This window comes from Lynx rufus, unplaced genomic scaffold, assembly GCF_022079265.1.
Source record: "Lynx rufus isolate CCGP_SWC_20201006 ecotype Redwood Valley unplaced genomic scaffold, mLynRuf1.p SCAF_2, whole genome shotgun sequence".
Taxonomy (NCBI): domain Eukaryota; kingdom Metazoa; phylum Chordata; class Mammalia; order Carnivora; family Felidae; genus Lynx; species Lynx rufus.
The window spans coordinates 160,572,073-160,598,106 of NW_025814834.1; the positions used below are offsets into that span (position 1 = coordinate 160,572,073).

Genomic DNA, 26,034 nt, shown 5'->3' on the forward strand with positions numbered 1-26,034 from the left:
ACTCTCAAAGGTCATCCCAGCTTCAGAGTTCTCTCTGGATTGACTGAGCTCTTACTGAGACTGCATCACAGTCCAATCTCTCCCCAGCTCAGTCCTGCTTCCTCCGTTCTCCCTTGGTGTGGATTCTGAAGGCATGTTCCAATAAACATCCTGATCCCTAATGTCTGTGTGACTCTGCTTCCTGTGAGTCCCACAATAGGCTTCTACAGCGCTTTCACCCTAATCTGGCTTTCAAAGAGCATCTAACCACTTGCAGCCTGCCTGAGAATCAATGTCAAAGTTGAAGATCTGACTTAAAAACTATCCAGAGATACAGTCCCCACTTGCTTTCTATCTCTTTCTCACTTCCAAATCCTTTATCCATGTCTCCTCTTCCTGTGGAGGCCCACAGAAATGGATATCTGATATGTTACTTCTATATACTATAACTTTCATTATATTCCATTACCCTATCATTGTAATAAATAAGTATAATATGGTAATAGTCACTGCTGCAATAAGTGGATCCACAAATTTATGTTTCAAACCCAGTAGAAGTTCATTTCTTGCTCATTTACTAATAATCACTAGGTAAACAAGTTGGCATGGAGCCTTCTTCCACACAGTTGTTTAGAAGTTTCTGCTATTTTCACCAAATGTTTCCCAAGGTTCCTCTAAGAGCTGGCTTCATTCCAGTCAACAAGAAAAGAAAAAAGTGTATGCAGAGAAAGCTGTGAAGATTTTGGAGGCCACACTTGAAAATGATGTACCTCACTTTCATTGAGTGCTCAGTTTGAGGTCAAACCAAACCACAAGTAAGAGTGGGGAATGTAGTCTTCCTGAACATCCAGGAAGGCGAATACAGATTTTGGTGAGCAGCTCTGTCACACTAGGGTCATCCAAAAGTTTCATGTCCTAGGACACAATGGGTTAATTCTCCACACTCAACTCTTTCTGGGACTTGTAAATGATCTATGAATTTGAACTCACCTTCTGTTATACCCCCTCTCTGTATGAGCATTTAATGTGATTGATGCTATTGATTTCTTTTATGTTCTTACATTTTCTAGAATTATCTAGGTTACTCCTAATTCCTTATATCACTCCTTACTAACACAGATAAGAGAGAAATGTGTACATATTTTATTTCTTAAGCAGTTTTATTGAGGTATAATTTATATACAAAGAACTGCACATACTCAATGGTTACAATTTGATGAATTTGGACATACGCAAATACACGTTTACTGTCACTGCAATCACAAAAAGAGACAAGAGACAAAGAGACATCAAACTAAAAAGTTTTTGCATGGCAAAGGAAACAATTCAAAAAATGAAAAGGCAACCTACAGAATAGGAGAAAATATTTGTAAACCATATAGCTGATAAGGGACTAATTTCCAAAATATATAAGGATCTCCTACAACTCAGTAACAAGAAAACCCAAGCAACCCATTAAAAAATGGGCAAAGGACTTGGACAGACATTTTTCCAAAGAAAACATACACACACCCAGCATGAATATGAAAATATGCTCAATATCAGTAACTATCAGGGAAATGCAAATAAAAACCACAATGAAATGTCACCTCACATTTGTTAGGATAGCTTTTATTTATTTATGTATGTATGTATGTATGTATGTATGTATGTATGTATGTATTTATTTATTGTTTTTTAAAGAGAGAGAGAGAGAGAGAGCACGCACAAGCATGAGTGGAGAGGGGTAGATGGAGAGGGCATGATAGAAGCTTAAGCAGGCTCCATGCTCAGCACAGAGCCCCATGCAGGGCTCAGCCTCATGATGGTGAGTTCATGACCTGAGCAGAAATCAACCGACTGAGCTACCCAGGTATCCCTAGAATAGCTATTATTTAAAAAAAAAAAAAGTGTTGGTGAAGTTGTGAAAAAATAGGAACCCTATACAGTGTTGGCAGAATACAAAATGGCACAGCAGTCATGCAAAACACTACAGATATTCCTCAAAACATTAAAAATGGAAATACCAAATGATCCAGCAATACCACTTCTGGATATTTCAAAATAATTGAAATCAGAACCTCAAACAGATATTAGCACTCCCATGTTTATTGCAGCATTACTTACAATAGCCAATATATGGAAACGAACTAAGAATCCATTGAAAAATAAATAAAGACAATGTGGTAATGGATATACAGCAGAACATTATTTAGCCATAAAAAAATTCTGCCATTTGCAACAACATTCATAAATGTAGCGGACATGATGCTACAGGAGATAAGCATCACAGGACAAATACTGCATGAGTCCTTTTATATGAGGTATATAAAATAGTCAAATTTTTTAAGTAGAGAGTACAACAGTGGCTGCTGGAGGCTGTTGGGTTGGAGAAATTGGGAGTTGCTGTTTAATGGGTATAAAGTTTCAGTTATGCTAGTTGAATAAATTCTAGAAACATAAATTCTGTATAACATACTGCCTAGAGTAAACAATACGGTACTGTATACTTCAAAATTTGTTAAGAGGGTAGATGTCACATTAAATGTTCTTACCAAATGTCAAACAAAACAAAGGGAATATGTGTGCATTTTATAGTCATATCTTTAACAGAATTCCTGTATACATTTCCATAGAAATGCACAATCACACATTGTCAGCATATTTATAAAGAATAAAAGAAACAGAACCTGCATATGTCAATACCAATCATGGTTCTAGGCTCTTTAGTTACATTTATTCCTCACAACAACATAAAAAGTAAATCCTGTTATGATTATGTTAGAGAGAAAGAAATTTAGGGTTAGAGATAAAGTATTCGCCCCACCCCTACTCAGTTAAACCTAAATTTTCTGGTCTCCAGAGCATACCTACACTTTTAATCAATAGATGTGTTGCCTCATGACTGGTGTCTGCTAGAAACTGGGATGGGACTTATAAATAATCATGCTCAATTCTATTCCAACATCTTAGTTGGAGCTGGTCTTATCTAACCTAGAAAACCAAAGCTTTGGGGTAAGATTTCAGTGCTCTATGTTCTTCTCCAGGCACTCTCCCTGACAAATCATTTATGCACTTTAATCTTCACCTTTAATACCTTTAATACTGAGATGACAATTCTGTAATTCCACTCAAGGAGTTTCAATCAGGAACAGTAACAAACATTGGCTGCAGGTCAGATATGAGTTTTGTTAAAAGAAAACACATATAAAGCTGAGATATGATTTGGCTATTTAATACACTGTGAAATATAGGACTTTGTTAATGTGTTAGGTTTACACAGAATTGCTTATATTTCCCCACATATACCATGATGTTTCTTATACTATTTTTCCCACCTTGACTGTTCCCACACCCAGTAGGGTGACTTAGTTTCCTCATTTATAAAATGAGGATAATAATATCACCCATCTTGTGGAGTTATAATGAGAATATAAAGAGATAATGTAAAGTGCTTAGAAAACAACTGGCATATTGAAAACACTCAATAAAAGTTATTTTCATAGAGAGGGAGCTTAATCTGTGCTATAATTTACTTCCCAATAGTTTGGCCAATGACATACTATTAGTATAGAAATATACTGTATCAAAAATGTCTTTCAAATTGCTAAAGTCTACTTATTTGATACATAGCTTATTAAAATATTGGCCTCACACTAGCAACCTGATAAAATAGCAAGATAAATAGGATTACACACCTATACATTGATAAATTATCTAAACATAAAATATACTTTAATGCTCTGCCATAAAGGTGCAAAAGCCAGTAAGCATCCAAACACATTAAGGTCATCACTGGTCAACACACTTCAAGTTATAGGCTGCCACATTTATGATGACAAGTAATTTGATATGTTTCACAAAATCAATAATTTAAGAGGTACTTTATTTCTGCTTTTCTCCCCCTCTCTCCCGTTTTTCAGAGGACCACACTCTGTGTCTTTCCACATCTGATATATTTCAGAAAGAATAATATCAAGTCTTAATTTAAAATGAGTGATGTAGTACAGAGTTTTAGACCATATATCTATTCAAAGCTGTCAGTTTCCTTTCACCACTTTTCCTATATTCTAAAAACAAATTTAAATTAAACATAGATCAACAATAAATCTGCCAGTTTCTGTCTTATTTATGGCACTTTTAGAAAAGATACTGATGTTCTTTTATAAGCCAAGATGGACACTTTCTCATTCCTTCAGAATTAAAATTAAAACATCTAAAATATTTTATAGAATTTTATTAACCAAGAGATGTCTACTATTTTGCTGATCTTAATATTATTCCTTCATGTGTCCCCCTGTAAGATACAGGGAAGCATGTTCTATGTAGTAGAAGGGAGAAGAGCCTCAGTTTTCATTGCCCAAACTTGATAAGTACAAAACTATAACATGATTTGAAGATTTAAAAGGAGAGAAAGGTACAGTAGGGGAAGATTTCGCTGAATACCTAGGACCTGATCTATTCCAGATACATGTTATCTCTAAAATTTTACATGATTTGGGGCGCCTGGGTGGCGCAGTCGGTTAAGCGTCCGACTTCAGCCAGGTCACGATCTCGCGGTCCGGGAGTTCGAGCCCCGCGTCAGGCTCTGGGCTGATGGCTCAGAGCCTGGAGCCTGTTTCCGATTCTGTGTCTCCCTCTCTCTCTGCCCCTCCCCCGTTCATGCTCTGTCTCTCTCTGTCCCAAAAATAAATAAACGTTGAAAAAAAAAATTTAAAATTTTACATGATTTAACTCCCAAAGCTGAATGATCAAGAAATTAGAATATATAGCATGATGAAAATTATAATAATCAAACAGCAGTTGTGCATTTATATTTAAATGCAGCACACACACACATTACCATTTATTACCTAAAAATGTTCTTCTTCAAAACTGTATAAATGATCAAGAGCCCTCACATCTCATTACAATCATTCATTATTATTTGTACTATCTGACCATACTATGATGTTTGAGTCTCTATGACAACAATATGAGGTTATCTGCTGTGTGTGTCCATCTTCTACTCTGAATAGATATGTCTATTGTGATTATCTATGCCTACTTACCACTGTATGCTGGGTGTGTGGGAGGCAAACAACCTGTTGCTATTCCACAGGAATTCCAGTTGAGATAAACCATAGTAGAAGCACCAAACTTAAGAATTCTCATCCACACTTGAACCTGATTTACTTGAGGAGATCCTGGAATTTGAGCATGATGTGGTAATAGAATGTGGCTTTTGGAGGGGTATTGGAGGGGTTAAGTATATTTTGAATATAGGTAAATATTGAAGTATATATATTAAAGTAAATAAATGACAAAAAAAGGAACCATAGCTGTAATATCACCCAAATGGACAATCTGATTTTAAAATTTATAATGGATGTAGGGCACCTGGGTGGCTCAGTTGGTTAAGCGTCTGACACTTGGCTTCAGTACAGGTCATGATCTATCAGTTCATGAGTTTGAGCCCTGCATCGGGTTCTGTGTGGACAGTGTGGAGCCTGCTGGGGATTCTTTCTCTCTTTCCTTCTCTTTCTCTCTCTCTCTCTCTCTCAAAATAAATAAATAAAAACTTAAAGAAAAGAAAATAAAATTTATAATGAATGTAAAAGGCCAAAAATGGCAAAGAAAATTTTAAAAATAATTATAAAAAGATTATCACATTTATACCCCTGGATATCAAAATTTGTTATAAAGCTTCAGCAATGAAAGTTGAGTGATTTTCACATGCAGCAAACAAACAGAACAATAGGATAGAATAAAGTGTCTAGAAATAGGCCATCCATATACAGACATTTAATTTTTTAAACAAAGCAAGATGAAACAAATGGAAGTTCAAAATATGTTGGTAGATTTAACTCTATACAATGCAAATGGATTAATTAAAATAATGAATTTCTGGGTAGGATAAAATAAAATCCAATTATATGCTATGTATAAGAGACACCTGTAAAGTAAGAGGTTTACATAGGTTTATAGTAAAAGGATAGAAAAAGATATGCCCAATAAATTCTAAGCAAGAGAGGTATATATTGTTATATTTATATGAGAAAAATTAGACTTCTTGGGTAAATTAAAGCATTGCTGGAGATAAAGAAGTTTAATTTGTTGTAATGAAAGGATTGATTCTCCTAGGAAACTATAATCATGTTAAATTTGTGCATATCTAGTAACACAGTATCAAAATAAATTAGGAAAAATGTACAGAATTAAAACAAAGAAACAGATCTACAGTAGAGAATTTTTAACACAGAGTTGAAAGCATAAGCCAAAACAAACAAACAAACAAGAAACCCACAAAATACATAAAAGATATGAAGGACATAAACACTTGACCTAATTGGCTCTTACAACACACATTAACAAACGATAGCAGAGTGCATATTCATTTCAGGAACACATAGAACTTTCACAAAATCGATCATATACTGGCCCATATACCAAAACTCAACATATTTCTTTTCTTTTTTGAGGTTTGTTTATTTATTTATTTATTTATTTATTTATTTATTTATTTATTTATTTTGAGAGAGACAGGGAGTGCATGCACTCGAGAGGGGTGGGAGAGAGAGAGAGAAAGAGAGAGAATTCCAAGCAGACTCTGCACTGTCAGCACGGAGCCTAACGCAGGGCTTGATGTCACCAACTGAGAGATCACAATCTGAGCAGAAATTAAGAGTTGGACACAACTGGCTGAGCCACCCAGGCACCCTCAACACATTTCAAATACTGGGAAACAATGACATAGTTCTCTGACCACAGTGTAAATTAACTTAAAAATCATTAAGAAAAAGGTAAATAAAAAATACTAAATTTATAAAGTTGGAAGCCTACTTCTAAATAACTTGTGGGTCAAAAAAGAATTCACGCTGGAATAAGAAAGTAGTTTGAAATGAATATCAACAAAATATGATACATCAAAACTTGGACAATATAGCCAAAGTAGAAGTTTAAAATATATAGACTTGTAAGTGATTAAGAAAAAAAGCTAAAAATTAATGAGCTAAGCCATGTATCCATCTTAAGAAATTTAAAAGAAATTCTTAAAAAAGTAGGAAAAGTAACTCAAATACATTTGAAGATAAGATAGGTAAGAGCAGTTAGAACCTATCCATCTTAAAGTATTCCAATTAAAGAGGATGGAATGCTTTATGAGGCCAGCATTGCCCTAATAACAAACCAGACAAAGACACCACAAAATTATGGGCCCATATCCCTGATGAACATAGAAAAAAGCTCAACGAAATAGCAAACCAAATTCAACAATACATTAAAAGGGTCATATACCATAATCAAGTGGGATTTACTCTGGGATGCAAAAATTGCTTAACATCTGCAAATCAATCAATGTGATATACCACACTAACAAAAAGAAAGATCAAAATCATATGATCATTTCAACAGATGTTGAAAAATCATCTGACAAAATCCAACATCTATGTATGATAAAAACTCTCAAGAAACTTACTATGGAGGGAACATACCTCAACATAAAATAGGGCATATATGACAAATCCACACCTAACATCATAGTCAATAATGAAAAGCTGAAAACTTTTCTTCTAAAATCAGAAACAAGATAAGAATGCCACTTTCTTTCAAAATAGTATTACAAGTCCTACACAGAGCAATTAGGAAAGAAAAAGATATAAAAGGCATCCAAACTGGAAAGGAAGAAATAAAAGTCACTATTTGCAGATGACATGATACTATATATAGGAAACAGTATAGACTCCATCAAAAACTGTTAGAACAAATAAACAAATTTAGTAAAGTCACAGGACCCAAAATTAACATAGAGAAATCAGTTGCTTTCCTATATCCTAACAAGCTATCAGAAAAAGAAATTAAGAAAATAATCCCATTTACAATCACATCAAAAAGAATAAAATACCTAGGAATAAATTTAACCAAGGAGGTAAAAGGACTTGTATTTTGAAAACTATAAGACACTAATGAAAGAAATTGAAGATGACACAAATAAACAAAAAGATATTCTGTGTTCATGGATAAGGATATTATCCATACTGCCCAAAGTGATCTATGGATTTAATAAAATCTTTATGAAAATACCAACAACATTTTTCTCAGAACTAAAACAAAATATTCTGAAATCTGTATGGAACCACAAAAGATCCCAAACAACCAAAGCAATCTTGAGAGAGAAGAACAAGGCTGGACATATCATGCTTTCTGATTTCAAAACATACCACAAAGCTAGAGTAATCAAAACAGTATGCTACTGGCACAAAAACAGACATATAGATCTCTGGAATAAGATAGAGAACCCAGAAAAAACTGTAAATATATGGTCAATTAATCTATGACAAAGGAGGGAAGAATATACAATGGGGAAAAGACAATCTCTTCAATAAATGATTTTGGAAGAACTGGACAGCTACGTGCAAAAGAATAAAACAGGACCACTACCTTACATCTTGTAACTGTATACACTTGTGCAAGGCCATGTTTAATGACTGCATAGTATCCCCCTGTACCCATGTATCATCTTGATTCAATCAACATTTGTTTCTTGGCATTTAGATTGTTTTCTTATTTATTTTACATGAGCACCCTTACGATCTAATCTCTTATGATTTCCATAAAATAAATTTCTAGAAGTCAGTTTGCTGGATCATAACACACACAAAATATTAAGGCCCAAAACACAGAGAGTTTTCATCATAATTTTGACAGCAGTACAACAAAAATAAGTTTATTCATATACTGGTACTGGGTTTTGTTCAATTACAAATTTTATTTAAACTCTGATTTAAAAGATTTGGCTATCTATATTAGACACAATCTCAACAATTCCAGAAGTTCCAATGAGGGTTTAGACTTGGTTACTCGCCAAAAAGAAGGAAGTGCTAAAAAAATTTCAAAGGCTTTTACTATAAAATATTACAGTTCCAGAATTTATTGACTGGATTTCAAGGATTTATGTTATCACACTTGCTGATGGGAGTGCCAACATCTAAACCAATTCATGTTCCTTATTGGAACAACACATTTCCACTCTTCTTGCATCATCAATGTGAAAGTTGTATATTCAGTTTGGCAACCAATTAGGCTAAAAGACATAAAATCAAGTTGGAGAGGGATTAGATATATAGTAATTCTCTAAGTTTACTGGGGAAAAAAAGCAGATATAAATAATCTGAAGATCTTTATTTATCTTGACAGTTCATAAATGGATCACAAGCTATCAGTACTGAGGCTGCTGTGAGTCAGTAACTGATTTTATGTCAGAAAGCACAATTCACATGTGAGATTGGAGACAACAGTACTGATTAGAATGGAGATTAGGGAATTTCGGCCAAGTCACAGAGAGAGACATGCAGATCTCAAAGACTAACCATGCTCCCTTATGGGTATGTTGGGCTTGTTTTTTGTGGAGTAGAATAAACTTAAACTCTGTTACTTTTTTTGTTAGATCAAACTTAATAGATTAAGTCCAAATTCCTCCATTATGTTTTAAATAGGAGTGCACTTGTCATGAGCCCTGGGTGCTGTATGGAAGCGTTGAATCACTAAGTTGTATACCTGAAACTAACACTGTATGTTAACTAACTGGAATTTAAATAAAAATTTACTGGAATTGAAATAAAAACTTGAAAAAAAATAAGAGCACACAGAATTCCACCAATAGATATTAAGAGAAGAAAAAGAGAGTTCTAGCTTAAATGAAAGTGTATTTTACTATTTTTAAATTTTAACTTAATAAAGGTAATATTAACACATATAACATTAATATGCAAAATAAATAAATAAAAAACTTTAAAAAAGATATTGAATGGGCAAAGAGAAAATTTTAAAAACAAAACTTGATCATTATTTTTGTTTGTATTGGCTATATACTTCATTTAAATTTTTTTTTAACATTTATTTATTTTTGAGAGACAGAGACAGAGTGAGAGCAGGGGAGGGGCAGAGAGAGAGGGAGACACAGAATCAGAAGCAGGCTCCGGGCTCTGGGCTGTCAGCACAGAGCCCGACACGGGGCTCGAACCCACAAACTGTGGGATCATGACCTGAGCCGAAGCCGGATGCTCAACTGACTGAGCCATCCAGGTTCCCCCTTACTTCATTTTATAGATTTTTTTAAGAGTAATTTGTATGAAGCTATTTATGAAAATTGCTTGTGATTTTGTAAGCTACTTTCCTTATTAAAGATATCATTATAATCTCTTGTGCATTTATGGAGAAGAGAAATTATTTTCCTCATTCTGTGTGATTTGTAAAACACTTGCATAATCATTAATTTAGTCATTCAACAAACATTTATTAAAAACCTACAATATTCAGGGCACCTGGCTGGCTCAGTTGGAAGAGCGTGCTACTCTTGATCTTGGGGTCATGAGTTCTAGCCCCACGTTGGCTGTAGAGATTACTTAAATGAATAAATAAATAAAAAGTTTAGAAAGAAATAAAGAAAAAAAAAAGAAATGCTCTAAGTTAAAAAAAAAACAAACTAGTATATGCAAAAGCACCATACTAGAATCTGTGAGAGCTATATAGAGATTTTAACATGCAGTTCCTATGCTCAAGAAAACTATATAATAAAATAGTAAAATATAACCATATTTATAAAACAGGCAGTGTTAAATACTATGAGAAAGGCATAGAAAAAGTACCATGGCTAGAAACATGGAAACACCTCAAGCTAAAGGAATCCAGCAGTTTAATGAAAGTGGCATTTTAGCTGAAATTTGAGGATGGGTGGGAGAGGCAAACTATAAAGAGACTATAGTGTAATAAAAAGCATAGGGAATATAAATGCATAACAGTTCACTGAATTTAGAGCATGGGCTGCAAAATGAAAAGTATCAAAACCCATGGCTGAAAAGGTAGGAGAATTGGATCACTATCACTTAATCCCTGCTGGGTGTGTTTTGGGATAAGCAAGTCTCTTGGTCAGAGGAATGACTCAATCAAAGCCACATGTTAGAGAACCTGGCAAAATTTCAGGCGTATTTAGGATAAAATAGGACTGTAAAAGATTGGAAGACAGGCCTTATAAGTCAGAATACTATTGTAGGAAGTCCAGGAAGATAATAACACTGTGAATAAAGAGTAAGATAATGACAGTATGAATGACAGAATGAGGCAACATATTGATCACTATCAGTAATGTCTTTGATAGTTCTAGACAAAAGATTTGCATCCATTGCTTTTGTCTTATTTAGTTTGGAATTTCCCCCCAAGTTTCCTGGGTAGCTTGATGAATACCTTTCAGGAAAGTATTATGAAAATGATTCTTCAACTCCTGGTAGGATCTTTCTCAGGTGTGGAAATCTGCAGCAATTATGAGACTGCTCATCCCAGGACTAAGGGAGCTAGTAGCCTACTTCAGGGCACAGAACAAAGTAAAAGGGCATCAAGGTTAAAGATGCTCCAAGTGGTTGTACTTGAATTACATCTCAGAGTAACTCTAGAAAGCTTTGTGTGATTTCCTTAACAGTTCCCTGCTTTATAATAGCTATATTAGTCTGATATTCAGTTGTGCAAGAATAAGGGATAAGAGGCAGAGGTGCTGAGTGTCTTTGAGGGACACCTCAGAAGAGAGATGCTGTGACAGAGCGCAACTGTTGAGAGTCACTCATGGGGACTCTAGCCTCTCACTCTCACTCGTCCAACCTCAGCAACTTTCTAAAGGTTCTTTTGAGATCCACAAAAGTCAGCCATACGGAGAATAACTCACACAATGTTCAGAAAAGATAAAATACTTAAAGTCCTCTACTCCCTAAATACTATCCCAGAATGAATTATCCCTGAGAGAAAGTAGGTAGTACTCACCATCTACTTTACTACTGTATTTAAAGATCAGATAGAAAATATTGGTCTTCCAATGTATTCCTAATTGAGGAGGAGAAGAGTAGTAATTTCCTGCCTGCTTAGGACACAGGGAGCTTAGAAGCTCTGAAACTCCGGGGCTGTGACTTAAGCAAGCTATAGAAGCTTTGATTCATAACTGAGCATTCAAATTCCTGGTAGGGAGTATGGCATTGAAAAAGAAGGTTAAATGCACAAGCATCAAAATATACAGCTGTTTCTTATCAACTGTCATAGATACCTAGCAAAGAAATTACTTCTGCCTAGCTGACACATTGCATAACGTTTTATATATATATATATATATATATATATATATATATATATATATATATATATGTTATCACTATATCTATCTTTTTAAAAATGTATGGAGGACCTAGGGTATTGGAATCAAATTCAGTGCACAGAAGGGTTGGCATAGAGAGGTAAATTCACACAAAATGCTGAATGGTTACAAAGGGATTTCTCATTCAGGTTGATTTGATTAGCAATTATCTATGAATCTAATTTCTCAGGTAATGTTTCTTTCATCATTTTCCATGGTAGCAGGCTGATGAACAGTTCATTTACATTTTTATTAGCCTATAAAGCTTTTCCTGCTTATGCTCTTTTACCTTACCCCAAAAGCAATACTTAATGTTTAATGATAGCTAATAGAACCTTTGGCAAAGACTCAAATGCCCCCCCTCAAAAAAAATGACACTCAAGCTAATGCCCTCTTGTATCAATATTACAATTGATATATACACAAGGTACCTCTTCTGAAACCATAAGATTACTGACTATGATGCATAGTCTATGATCTTGTCTCAGTCTCTAGACCAAAAACCTAGACAGTAGGAGACTGTCTCCTTGCCTGTAATAAACAGTATGCTCTGTAGCGCATTCAGCAATTAGGACATAGAACTTCTGGTTTTGACTTCTGAGAAAACCACTTTTGAAGGCCACAGGAGATGTACTGTTCCTAAATCAGGTCTCAGTTTTTAAAGACTATTTGTATAATAAATATTTAGTTTCAGACTTAGCCATTTGATAGGAAGGTATATTAAACTTTGGCATCACAGAACTGCAAATGACTATTCAGACCAACTTTAAAGTGAATACCAACGAATGGTAATTAGAATACATATCAATCATTAATGGCATTCACTAGGTGATGTTTAAACAATCATTTATAATAATGTGCATTAACTGGTAATATTTGGCCCTTGCTATGCTTTTTGTACTTGAATTGTAGTAGCTCATGATCTTCATGTAATATTTGTCTCTCTGCTTGCAAAATTTTGGGAGACATCAGAGACAAGGTAATGGTGTTGCACACTGTGAAATGACATAGGGTTCTGTTTTTTCTAATTCCGAATGAAGTTCGTAAGGGACGATTGTCTATTCATAAGACTGTAGACAGGTCTAATACTTTTTAGTTATACTACTCCTGAGTACATTATCTCTTTAAGAGAGAGAGAGAGAGGCAGAGAAAGAGAGAGAGCACATTTTATAATTCCAAGCATTCACTTGTTTGTGCCTTTGGGAAGAAAACTAAAGCCATTTTAAAAGAAATAACTTAGAGAGAGTTAGAAGCTTCTTGGTAAACAAAACTCTCTCCTGAAACATTCAGATGATTTAGTTAAGAATGAACTGGAACAACATCAATTGCATTTCCTTGAAATCAGAAATAAATTCCAAAATAACTAGGAAGGCTTTCTGAAGCAGTGTTTGGAGAAGTGTTTACAATCTGAAGAAAGGATAAGGTAGGATACAATAAATTCAACTACAAAAATAATACTCTCACCTGCACAAAGTGTATATGAAACTGTGACTTTCTGGGACAAATAAAACACTCCCCATCCCCTATACATTACATATTGTGTCATCCCAGACATGCTTTTCTATTTGCTATTCAAACAGCTGTCTACAGCTACAGATAATTGATTTGTCTCTTGATAACTTTAGAAACTACTGTATGAAGTATCACAGTGTAACAGCTTTTAAAAGAATTATTTGACTAAGTATAAAGTGTTTTACACTTGGGGGATATGTCTGTGTATGTGTGGTGTATGTGTGTGTTGTATTCTCACACATACGCATTATACCTCCATGGGTTCTGGTGCCCATATTCTAAGTGCCATATAAAGCTATTCTTGAATTAATTTAATATTGATTTATTTGTATATGTAGCAACATCTGGGCTTTAAATAGTAAGATATTCAGTTTATGCTTTATTTTCTGAATATATTTTTTGTGTCTTATGGGTGTAAGTCTGGTTTAGCAACACATGCAAGAGTCAAAAGGGAATAATTGTCCTTCTATATACAAGACTACAGATTTGAAATAGATAATCAGGTGTGGGTCCTACTCATCTCATTTATTCATTGCCTGAATGGCTCTGTGGAAGCCACTGAACTACTCTAATCCTCAGTTTCCTTATTAATAAACTAAATCTAATGGTAACTATCTAACAGGAGAGCCAAATGACAAATGCATGTGAATACCAAAGCACTAACAAATGTTAGCTAATATTTTTTATTTCTCATGGTTGAGAGAACATATGACTCATGTGCCCCTTGGATTTAAAGGGGAGAAGAGGGTTTAGTTCATTTTTGTAAACTGCTGACACGATCTTAGGCCTTGCATAAAGCAGCATATGTACATGTATTGATAGATGGATAGGTCAGGGAGAAGTAGTGAGACCCAGGATAACTAGTATTTGCCTGTTTTTCAAAGCACAATAAATCTAAATCTGAGTTCTCAAATTGCAATCAGCATGTCCAGGAATCCACAGCACATGTTCTCTTCTATTATTGAAGGAGACAGCTGCCTAGTCAATGTAAATTTTATTGTAAAATTGTTTAATAGAATTCACAATTATGGGAGGACAAACACACTTGAGACACTAATGGAGGTTCTGAATTTGATATGTGTAGACAAAGAGGGCTGTCAGACTTAGCATCACTTATTGTTGCACAGAGACAGGTGGGCAATAAAAGAAAGTGGCTACTAACGAAAGGGAACTCCCACTGATCCACTGCTACCATCTCTGCTAACCAAGAGTGAAAAACAGGAGTGAAATAAGCATCTAAATTTTTGGTATAATAAGTGGAGCTATCTGTATTTTATCCCATTGTTCTCATTGCACTTTCTACACCATTTGATACCCAGGATCCTTTACTGAAAGACTCCATAGTCCTAATTACTGTCATAGTACAATATCCTTGTTTTCTTCATTCCACTGTGACCAATGCATCTTTGTCCCTCAATGGGGCAGCAAGTCCTCAAGTCTCTATAGATAGGCTCAGTCCTGGCTATTTATTAGACCCAATTTACAACTTTCAGCTATTATGGTTTAAAATATCACCTCTTCACATATAATTTTCAAAACCTTACATTAAACCCCAACTTCTCCATTGAATGCTAGTTGTATATTTCTAAATGATTAAGGAACATTTCCACTTGAAAGTTTGGATGTCATCAGATCAACATGTTGGGACTAATTGAGTTCTCCTCCAAATTGATTCCTTTATCCAATCTTTTATCTCTCTCTGTTTAATCATCATATCATCACTCTGGAATCCGTAGTAAATTCTTTGTTCAGAGAAATCCTCTTCAATACATTACTTATCAAAACTCCAATCATTCTCTTGCTCAAAAAGTCCCAATGGCTCCTTATTTCCTATTAGAAAAAAATCCTACTGGCTGTAAATGTCTTTAAAGGGCAGGGATTTATTTGTTTTATTTATCTCCTTATCCATTTAGTCATGTGTGTTGTATATCATAAACTACAATATATGCTTACTAAGTTGAATGAAACTCCTTGGACTTTTATGCTCAGTTTCCTTAGTCTGGTCCATTCCTAACATCCAAAGGGACTTTTCACAACCTGTTTGTCATTACATTCACTCTCTCCTAAGTGAGTTCAGCTCATTCTTCTTACAGTTTCTGGACATGATTCCTCTTTTTTTTTTTCTGTCAAGTTCTTACCACTCCTTAAAGTTCAGCCCAACTTCAAAACCCCTCTCATAAATCCTTCCCCAAATCTTTCAGTCTACATTGATTTCTATTCCCAGTGAACACGTAACACTTCTCATTTTGTGTTGTCATTCTTTGCTATGCAATTATCACATTTCTAATTGTTTCTAATTATCAAACTCACTCTGATCTTTGACTCTTTCCCTTTCCTTCCTTCCTTACAATTTTACTTTTGAATTGTTTATATAATTCTTCCTGTAGATTCATTTTTTAATGTTTATTTGTTTATCTTGAGAGAGAGAGAGAGAGAGGGAGCACATGCATGAGCACAAGTGGGGAGGGGCAGAGAGAGAGGGACAGAGAGAGAATCCCAAGTAGGCTCCATACTGCCAATGCAGAACCTGATGCGAAGCTCGAACCCATGACCTGTGAAATCATGACCTGAGCAGAGAGCAAGAGTCAGATGCTCAACCTACTGAGCCACCCAGGTGCCCCTTCCTGTGTATTCATTTTGTATGTCCAGCTACACTATAATACCTTTAGAAGGAAAAAGTATGTCATACATGTTTTCTTCTATCATTCCCATATTCTAACGCTATGCTATGGAAAAAGTAGAGGCTAAAAATATTTATTAAATGAATGAATATGAGTAGGGAAGAAAATACATTAATAGTAAGTATTTATTGCAATTAATAGCTTTGAAAACATTCAGAGAAAAAATTTTGTATTTTGAATATCAAACTTATAGGTTTTTAAATACCATTTTGTTTTATTATCTGACCTGTAACTTAATTCATCTATTAGATAAAAAGAGAATAAAGGTTAATGAATATACACCTGCTTTATGTACCATCAGTAATTGTCTACAAAAATCACAAAATGTTATACAACAGCTAATGAAGTTGGAGAACCCATAAAGAAATGCAAGACAAGACTAGAGACATATTTGGAATTATTCTGGTAAAGTTTTCCCTAAGGCTAGTAGAATTATATTTCATTCTACACTATGATTTACATAAGTAAGAAAATAGATATTTCAATAGGAGAAGAAGAGACCAGGCTCTTAACCACCTTGCTTTTGACCCTGTTGTAATTCTATCCCTGACAAATGTAATCAGCTCAGCAGTAGACAAAAAGGATTTTGTTTTGCAAAACATATTCTGCCATTTTCCCGGCATTAAGAGGCTGGATGTATCTCACTGGAATTTAATGTCTATCCCATAAAACTTCCACCCAGACTCCTTAAAGTTTACCTTCCATTTACTTTATTACTGGCCTCAGTCGGTTTCTTTTTTGGAAAAGATATTTAGGTGATTCTAATAAAATTTCCTTACTCATAAATAACACAGATTCACCTATAATTACAGTGAATCTCACTAAAAGATTTATTTTGGGGGGAAATAAGAAACAGTAAGGGGTGGAAATGTAAGCACGAAGGAAACGATTTTTCTCTCGATGAAATATGTCAATATTTATCGAGTGTAAGAGCCCCTTAAAGTGACACTCTTAAGGGAAGTAGATTACACCAACTTCATAAGTTTTATGTATTTTATATGATATGCAGCTCTATTTGTTCACAGTTGGCGTGTGTGTGTGTGCGTGTGTTAGCAAGGAAAATACAATTTAACTTGCAATGTGACTAAAAGGGAGAAATAGATAACTGTTTAATAATAAAGGTACCATGGTTACCATAACTAATAGAGTGTGAAATTTTGAGAAAAATGACCAGGATTCCAGACATGGCTCTTTTTTTCAGTGGATTTGCAATATGTAAAGACAATTACTATACAAGAGTAGTGGTTTTATATCTATCAAATGGCACTGTTGCTAAAAATTGTTTCATGAGAATTTGTGAGTGAATTAAATAAGTAATACAAATGAAAGTGCTTTGTATGTATGAAATCAATATTTCAACAATTAAATCTAAGACATGACTCAGAATCCTTCCCATGGGCTTTAAAATACTTTGTGATCTGGTTTGTAAGCATCCACCTGATCTCAATCTCCATTACTCTATCTCTAGCTCATACCACATAAACAACTTTGGCTCACTCATATCACACAGACACACCTGAGTCTTTTCTGCCACAGGGTCTTTGCATGTGCTATCATATATATTTTATATACAGTTTTACCATATAGTTTATTTTAAATGGTGCCCATTTCTCCACTCTGTTTTCATTTTACTTTGTTTTATTATTTTTCTAGTACTCACTAGTGATGTTATATATTTTCTTTCTTTTATTGTCTGTCTCATTTTCTACCACTAAATTCCAAGAAAATGGAATCTTGCCTGTCTTTCCTGCTACTCTCACCTCGGAGCTAGAACAGTATCTACAGCACAACTGATGCCTAATAAATCAACTAATACATAAGTGAATTAATGAATGATCTTTTACTGAGTATTTATTCTATACGAAGCAATCTGAAAAGTGCTTTATATGGATTGTCTAATCTAATCATTACAATAGGCCTATTACTATTTCTATTTTATAAATGAAGAAAACGGAGATATCATGACATATAGTAACTTGCTTGAGGAAAACACAGCAAGTGATGGAAAATGAACTGCCTGACTCCAACATCTCTGCTCTTTTTGTTTTGTCCCCGAAACCTATGCTCTTAATCACTGCTATATAGCCTGTGTGTACCCAGCCATCTTTATATTAATTGGTGTTTGATTACATTGTTACAAAACAGACTGAATTGACTATCAAAAGAACATTTATATAGCTTAACTTGACCCTCCAAATAAATGATGTGTTCAATAGCTAAAAAATAAACCAGCTCCTAAAAGCCAGCCTTTAAAAACAGTTAAGAACAAGAATTAAAAGAGTCAGGTTTGTTACAGGTGACCAAGGTGAGACTTACCTCCAGGTGACCAGCAATTGTAGCAATATGTAGGGCAGTGAGGCCACCATACCCAACCTGCTGTATGTCAGCTCCACTGTGAAGCAGGGAAGTGATCAATTCTGCACTGTCCTGTAAGGAAACACATCTTTAGTGTTACTTTTCTACTAATAGCAGGTTTGGACACTGTGCAACAGGATATATTGATCCCTAACTGTCAGCCAGTTCAGGTGCTCAAAGAAAACCTAAGTGTGATTTCTGGCATAAGAGCACACGAGACAGCAGAGAGCAACTCTGAGATGGCTGAAATGTAGGACCAAATGACAGGGCTATTCAGTTACAATCAATCCTCTATCATTTGACCATGAAAGATAGAAAGGACACTACCTATGGTGAGGTTCTCCAGCAACTGTGGTATTGGACTGACTGCAGGGGATTATTTCATGGTAATCAGTAATTGTTTCTTCTCTGCATATGTGTCATAGCACCTATACATAATTAATGACACATAGTGTCATGGGCCTACATATAATCAATCAGTAGTGTCTTTCTTAACTTGACTTATTTTAACAGTGAAAATGTTTGAAGTAGTATTTAGGCCTTTAAGTTAGAATAATTTATGCAATGGCCAAAGGGGTCCTTACTTTCCTCATACTATTATTTGCACTGTATTTCTGTCTTTGGAGAGACAAGGAACTTTTTCACAATATTAATAGCAATTTACATTCATTGAATTTTTATTATGTAATTAACCTTTCAGATGCATTAAATTATTTAAACCTGGTATATGGTAAGACTTCAAAGATGGTTAATAAAACAATAAAAATAAAAAATATTTTCTAAAATTACCCTATGAAAAGTTACTATTTTATACCTTATTTTATAAGTCAGAACATTCAAAAGAGTGATATGGAGGGTCACATATTCATAAAACCCCACAGCTGGAAGGGAATGCAAAGAAAGGTCTTCATGTTTCTTTCTTTTGAGTGAGAAGATTATTTCTCACTCGAAGCAGGAATTCAAACCACAACTTCTGTATAATATTTGACCCACCAACATCTCAAACATACTCTGTGGCAAGAAAGTCAAGTCTTCATGGGATAGGCCACTGCATTTATGCATGAAAGTATTATTTCAAATACTGTTGGTTAAGAAAATCCTCCCATTAAAAAAAAAAAAGTTCGATTTCTTAATCCTGTTATACATAACTGAAGGTCTAGGAGAAATTATAAAAAAGTGAAAAAACTTTGGTAAAGAATTCCAAATAGCAAAATTAATGTTATAGTTTCAAAATTCTCTACTCTGTACATCTGTTCTACTAAGTAAGTTAAAGATTTTGTGTTTCTTTACTCTTCCATTGGCTCCCTTTGTTCAGAATAGAGACTTAAGTTTTCTCCATTCTTTATTATTTTTTTTCATTCTTTATTATTTTTAATGTTTATTTATTTTGAGAGAGAAAGAGGGGTGGAATCCCACATGAGTGAGCAGGGGAGGAGCAGAGAGAGAGGGAGAGACAGAATCCCAAGCAGGCTCGGTGCTGTCAGCACAGAGCCCGACACAGGGCTCCATCTCAGGAACTGTGAGATCATGACCTGAGCTGAAATCAAGAGTCAGACGTTCAATTGACTGAGCCACCCAGGTTCCTCTTCTCCATTCTTTTAAGCAAAACAAACAGAACAAAACAAATTTATTCCACTGAAGCTTATTCTTACAGTTATCTCTATCCTTGCTTCATTTTCCAAGCTTCTGAATAAAGTTATTGCTGCTCACTGTTGACAGCTCCGATCTCATTTCTTTAGTAATCCCTAGCCATGTATACACAAATCTTACATAATCCCAACTGAGTTCACTATACTCCTTACACATTGAATTCTGCTCTTTCTCACACCATCGGTTCTCCCTTTGTCCTTGCCTTATACTATCAAGAGAAATCACTATGCTAGTTTTTTCCACCTCAGACATAAGGACTCACCATGGTCCTGAATCACCTCCTCAAGTTTCAGAAAGTAACTTTGTTCACCAAATCCAATGTCAATCCTCCATCTCCTCTCTATAGTCAGATTATCTCTTTTTTCTTAAAATCCTTACCTCTTTTGCTGTCTTAAAACCATATATTCCTGATTTCTTTCTCTTTGCCTCTTCTTTATTTCTGTCTGCCTCCAAAAAGTGAGTTTAGGCCCAAGCTACTTTCTCATTCCAAATGCCACCTTTGGTAATTCTTACACAACCAGATAACTTTATCTTTAGTCCAGATATTCTAAGTCCAAATTCTATGCATCCTGCCTATCAATAGCATCTCAAATTAAAAATTCAAAATTGCTCTTCTAAATACCATTCATAATTTGCCCAGTGTTATCTGTCATCTTCTAATATTTCTTATTCATGTTAATGACATTTTCGTACTCCAAATGATTTTAAATCTCTTCCACTCAATCAGTTTCAGAATTCCTCTGGTTTTAACTTACTAGTACTTCCTATATTTCTTCTCATTTCTAACATCACCCTCCATTTTACAACCTTCTAACTAGTCTCCTTGATGAAGCCTTTTCCCACTGCAGCCCATTTTCCATATTGCTACCAAATAAATATTCTTAGACACAGTTTTTATGACATTATTCTCCTTTTCAATACACTTTTCATACACTTAACAAATATTTATTGAGCATATATAGTATGTGAAACACTGTTATGAGCAGTGGAGACACTGCAGTAAGACAGTTAAATTTCTGCCTTCATGGAGCTTATATTTTTACTGTGTGTATGTAAGAGTAGAGAGATAACACGTAAAAAGTAATGTATGGAATGATACAGTACCAATGACTATGAGGGAAAACAGGCAAATGATAAAGGGGCTACTCTAAACTGAGTAATCAGGGAAAGCTTCATTGAGGTAAATGTGCACTTGAGATATGTAGTAAATACCAAAAAGGAGAAATCCAAGCCACAATTTCAAGGATGGCCACTAAAGGCCAGGGAGCAGCTAGTGTGAAACATATAATTTCTTAAGATGGAAATAAACTTAGTGTGTTTGAAGGTCAGTGTTGAAGAGAAGGTTTAAAAAAAAAAAACAAGAAAGGAAAATAATGTTCGAGATGAGGTCAAAGCCACATGATCTCATAGAGTCTTGCAGACCAGGGTATTTGGTGTTCGAATTTTTCCCAAGTGCAATAGCTAACAGAATGACATGAGCTAGGGAAGAATTAGGAAGAAGTAGTTTGGGGGAGAAATAAAATGTTTAATTTGTCACATGTTAAGTTTGAGACACTTACAACATAAGGTTAAGACTGTGGGTACTAGAATTACCTCCCTAGTTAGAATCCCAGCTCTGCCAATGACTGTGTCAATTGGGGCAAGCTACATAACCTCTTCACATGAAGTTCGTTGGTTTTCAATAAAGGGGACATTAACTGCATCTCCTGATGTGATACACATACAAACTGTGCATTCACAACTGATGTGATAATACATTTAAAGTACTTAAAAGGTACCTGGAAAAATAATAACTCAATAAACTTATCACCATTGGACATAGAAGACTGGAGCTCAGTTTGGTCCTCAGTGAAAGCTTCCAAATAAGCAAGTGATTTGACTCTATCATCTAGCTTCTGTTTCTCCTTTCCCCTTGCCTCCTCCCCACAACTTCATTTCCTCTGATTCATTAGTTACCCACTGAAATAATCAAAGTAATAAAACATAGGAAAACTCTAAAGCAGTACTGGAAACAGGAAATGTCTATGAGTTCTGCTTTCTCCAGGAATAAAAACAAAAAAAATCATGGGAATTAATTCCAACTTCATCAATAACTTTTAATTTTAAATGGTGAGGCTAAAGACAGGAGTAGTCTCTGAGGTAAATGAAAAATTAGAATGTTTTTCTCTGCAGATGAGTAGGCAACGCAGGAAGTGGAGAAGGTCTTTTTAAGCACAAAATCATTTTTTAAAGTAGAGGAAAAATATGATAAATTTAGGCAAATAAAGAGATTAAAAATACAATAAGATAAATGAAAAATTAGAGAAACATCTGTAATATGTAAAATTTACAAGTGGTTTGTGTATCTAATATATGAAGAACTCGTACAAATCAGTAGAAAGATGGATACTCTTTAACTTGACAAATATGTATTAATGAATATCTACCTTTTGACAAGCACTGTAATAGACTATATTAAAATAGTTATATGTAAAAAATGGAATATATAAAATATTTATCAGGCAGATTCTAGTAATCTCAACTAATATTTTAAAGTTTTTAAAAAAATTTTTAACATTTTTATTTATTTTTGAGAGAGACAGAGCATGAGTGGGAGAGGGGCAGAGAGAGAGGGAGACAGAATCCAAAGCAGGCTCCAGGCTCCGAGCTGTCAGCACCAAGTCCCACGCGGGGCTCGAACCCACAAACTGTAAGATCATGACCTGAGCTGAAGACAGATGCTCAACCGACTGAGCCACCCAGGCACCCCAATCTCAACTATTTTTATATATTTTTTCTTATTTAGCCGAAATTTGTGGAATGTAAGAGAAAGTATGTCATGATTTTTTTTTTTTTTTTCTGAGAGAGAGGGTTAAAGTGAGTGAGTGGCAGACAGAGAGAGAAAGAGAGGGAGGGAGGGGGAGAGAGAGAGAGAGAGAGAGAGAGAGAGAGAGAGAGAGAGAGAGAGAAATAGGGCTCACCCGGAGCAGGGCTTGAGATCACTCGATGTGGGACTCAAACTCACGAACTGTGAGATCATACTTGAGCCGAAGTCAGATGCTTAATGACTGAGCCCAGGTGCCCTGTCATGATTTCTCCAGAACAGTCAAATGTTGAGTCAGTTCAAAGTACTAAATTATCCTTTCATATATTGGTTGGATTTCTTAAGTTGATCTCTGATTGATGTAATTTTTTTTTTTTTTTTACCAAATGCGATAAAAATAGAAGTTTTCTCTTTCCAAGCTGTGCTAAAGAGAATGTAACAAAACAATCATTGCTACTTAAAATTTGCTCACTATGATTAAGTACCATGTAAAATGTTTTGACATAATCTCTTTCAAGTTTCACAAGTTACCTATGAGAAAAATAGAACTATCCCTACTATACCTGATAACAATCAGACTCAAAGAATTTGAAGTAATTGTAGAAACTTAGTTTGTAAGTGTTGGAGCTAGATACAAATTTGAGTCTGTTTGACTCCAAATTCCATGCTGCATGTTTGACGATCCATGGTGCCGATCTTTCCTTTGTTCCAATATCGAAGAGAGGATGATTTTTGCTGTATTTTGTTGCATTTAAGTGACAAGTCCCAAATATTTCTCCCCTCCTCTACAGAAGTCTTAAGTTGTAATGGAAGAATTTTAAAATTCAGCAATATGGTACACAGCTCCCAGAAAAAAATTCATACAAATTAATAATATTAGGTAAATTTTAAATATGATAAAGCTGATATTAATTGCTTGCTCTATGATACATAACAAGTATCTAATGGCAAATTTTTTAAAAGAATGACCCTTAAGCCTTGGATAGGGAATAGTCTTCTGGAGACTGGACAGGTTTTCCCTTATGCACTGTCTAGCCAAATTTACATCATTATTACTCAGTGGAACACAGAAGCATTCTGAAGTGTGGGGCAAATAAGCCTCTGTAATGCATTAATGTACACAATATTTATTTTTAAGAAAAAGAAAAATCCACATGTGGTAGAGTAAGGCTTGGACAAAAAAATCTGTCCAGGAAATCCTTGAAAAAATAGGATTCAGGATACAATAGATCTACAAAGATTTAAGTAAATGGGTGAAAGCTTTTTGTAATGGTAGCAACTCCAACTTTGTATTATGCATAAAACTCTAACACAGCATCTAATATTTTGCCTGTTATTAGCTCTGTGATTGTTACTATGGATAAAGCCAAAAATAAGTAACCATTAGTGTTAGAGAGCTCAGATTCTCTACCACCAAATTACATAAGTTAAATACACATACACACACACACACACACACACACACACATTTGTTTTGTTTTGTTTTGCCGATCCTATTTCAGAATAAAAACTAAACTGGGAATTTTAATGTCTAAAATTTACTTTCTTCTGATTTGGAAATATGTGTTCTGCAAGTTTTAAAACACGGCACACATTAATTTATGATCTTCCCGTATAGATGTGAAATTTGTGGCCCTTCCCCTTGAATCTGGGTGGGTTGTGACCAAAAGAGTGTGGTAGAAGTAAACTATGACCTCCAAGTCTAGGTCATAAAAAGCCACATTCCTTCCTCCTTATTTTCTGGAAAACTTGCTCTTGAAGCTGTTAGCTACCATGCAAGAAGTCTTACTAATTTGAAGCAGTCAGGCTATACTAGGTCCCAGGCCACATAGACAGAGAAGCTACATATCACATAAAGTCTTTCCAATCAAATGACCTAGCTAAAGCCAGACTTAGTCATTCTAGTCCAGGCACAACCAGATATGTGAGGCCTTCAAAGGTTTCCAATTCCCTGGTTGATGGAGTACACCAGTCATTTATGTCTTCTCAGCTGAGGCCATAAATACACTGGAGAAGAATCAAGCCATCCCTCCTGTGTTTTGTCTGAATTTATGAACTGAGAATCCATGAGAATAATGAAATGATTGTTGTATTAGAGGACTAAGGTTGGGGTAATTTGTTATGCCTCAACAGATAACTAGAACATGTCATAATAGAAAATGTAGAAAGTAAAGGAATAAATAACAATTTATAACCTGTAGTACTACCATATAATCACTATTATCATTTATGTGTTTATTTCCTTCCATTCTTTTCCCTAGGTACAAACCTTCATGAAACTAAATAGAGCAAAGAATATCACAACAAAGTAAACTTGTGTTTGCATACTGACAGCTACTTCCTACATTTGGGACATGGTCCCCTAACTTCGTAGGTTATGGAGTGTTTTTCTATTCAGTGGAGATCATAATATCAATCTCATAGAGTTGTGAGGACTCAATAAAAAAATGTAATGCATTTTTGCATAATGCTTGACACATAATCTTTATTATTAATATGTATACAATTGAGCTCATACTACATATAGAGGTAAGTAATCTCCCTTTTTCATTTATTATAGAATCATGGATATTTCCCCTTGCATGGCAGATGCAGAAATATGCCACTCAGATCTCCCTTCAAGAAGAGTGTACTGGTAGTGTGGTTAGCTGAAAGCCTCCCTTAGCTAGCTCTTTCAGGATCCACTGTAGCAGTAGAGCCAAGAAGATCACTATCTTTCCAAGGTGGCCCCAGTCATGGACTGAGAAAGCTGATGGTAGAAGGACCTAGCCACTCTAGTGATACTCCTCTAATAGGCAATTTTTGCTCTGAGGTTCCCATTGGGGTGGCAAAGATTTTAACAAGTCTAACTCTACTATCTTACCCAGACTAATTCTACTACCTTCCTTTCCTTTTCACAGGTGTCACTTCCAAATAAATCTCTT

The 26,034-nt window shown here is 34.9% G+C and overlaps 1 protein-coding gene across 7 annotated transcripts in view; it reads right to left on the reverse strand.

The window, feature by feature from the left end:
• TNNI3K (TNNI3 interacting kinase) overlaps positions 1-26,034 on the reverse strand; it is a 283,823-nt gene that overhangs the window by 232,626 nt on the left and 25,163 nt on the right. For all 7 annotated transcript variants that reach the window (XM_047083662.1, XM_047083660.1, XM_047083665.1 and 4 more), the window contains one exon: positions 18,619-18,729. In XM_047083662.1, coding sequence (XP_046939618.1) covers positions 18,619-18,729 — 111 coding nt within the window. The remainder of the gene's footprint in view (positions 1-18,618; positions 18,730-26,034) is intronic.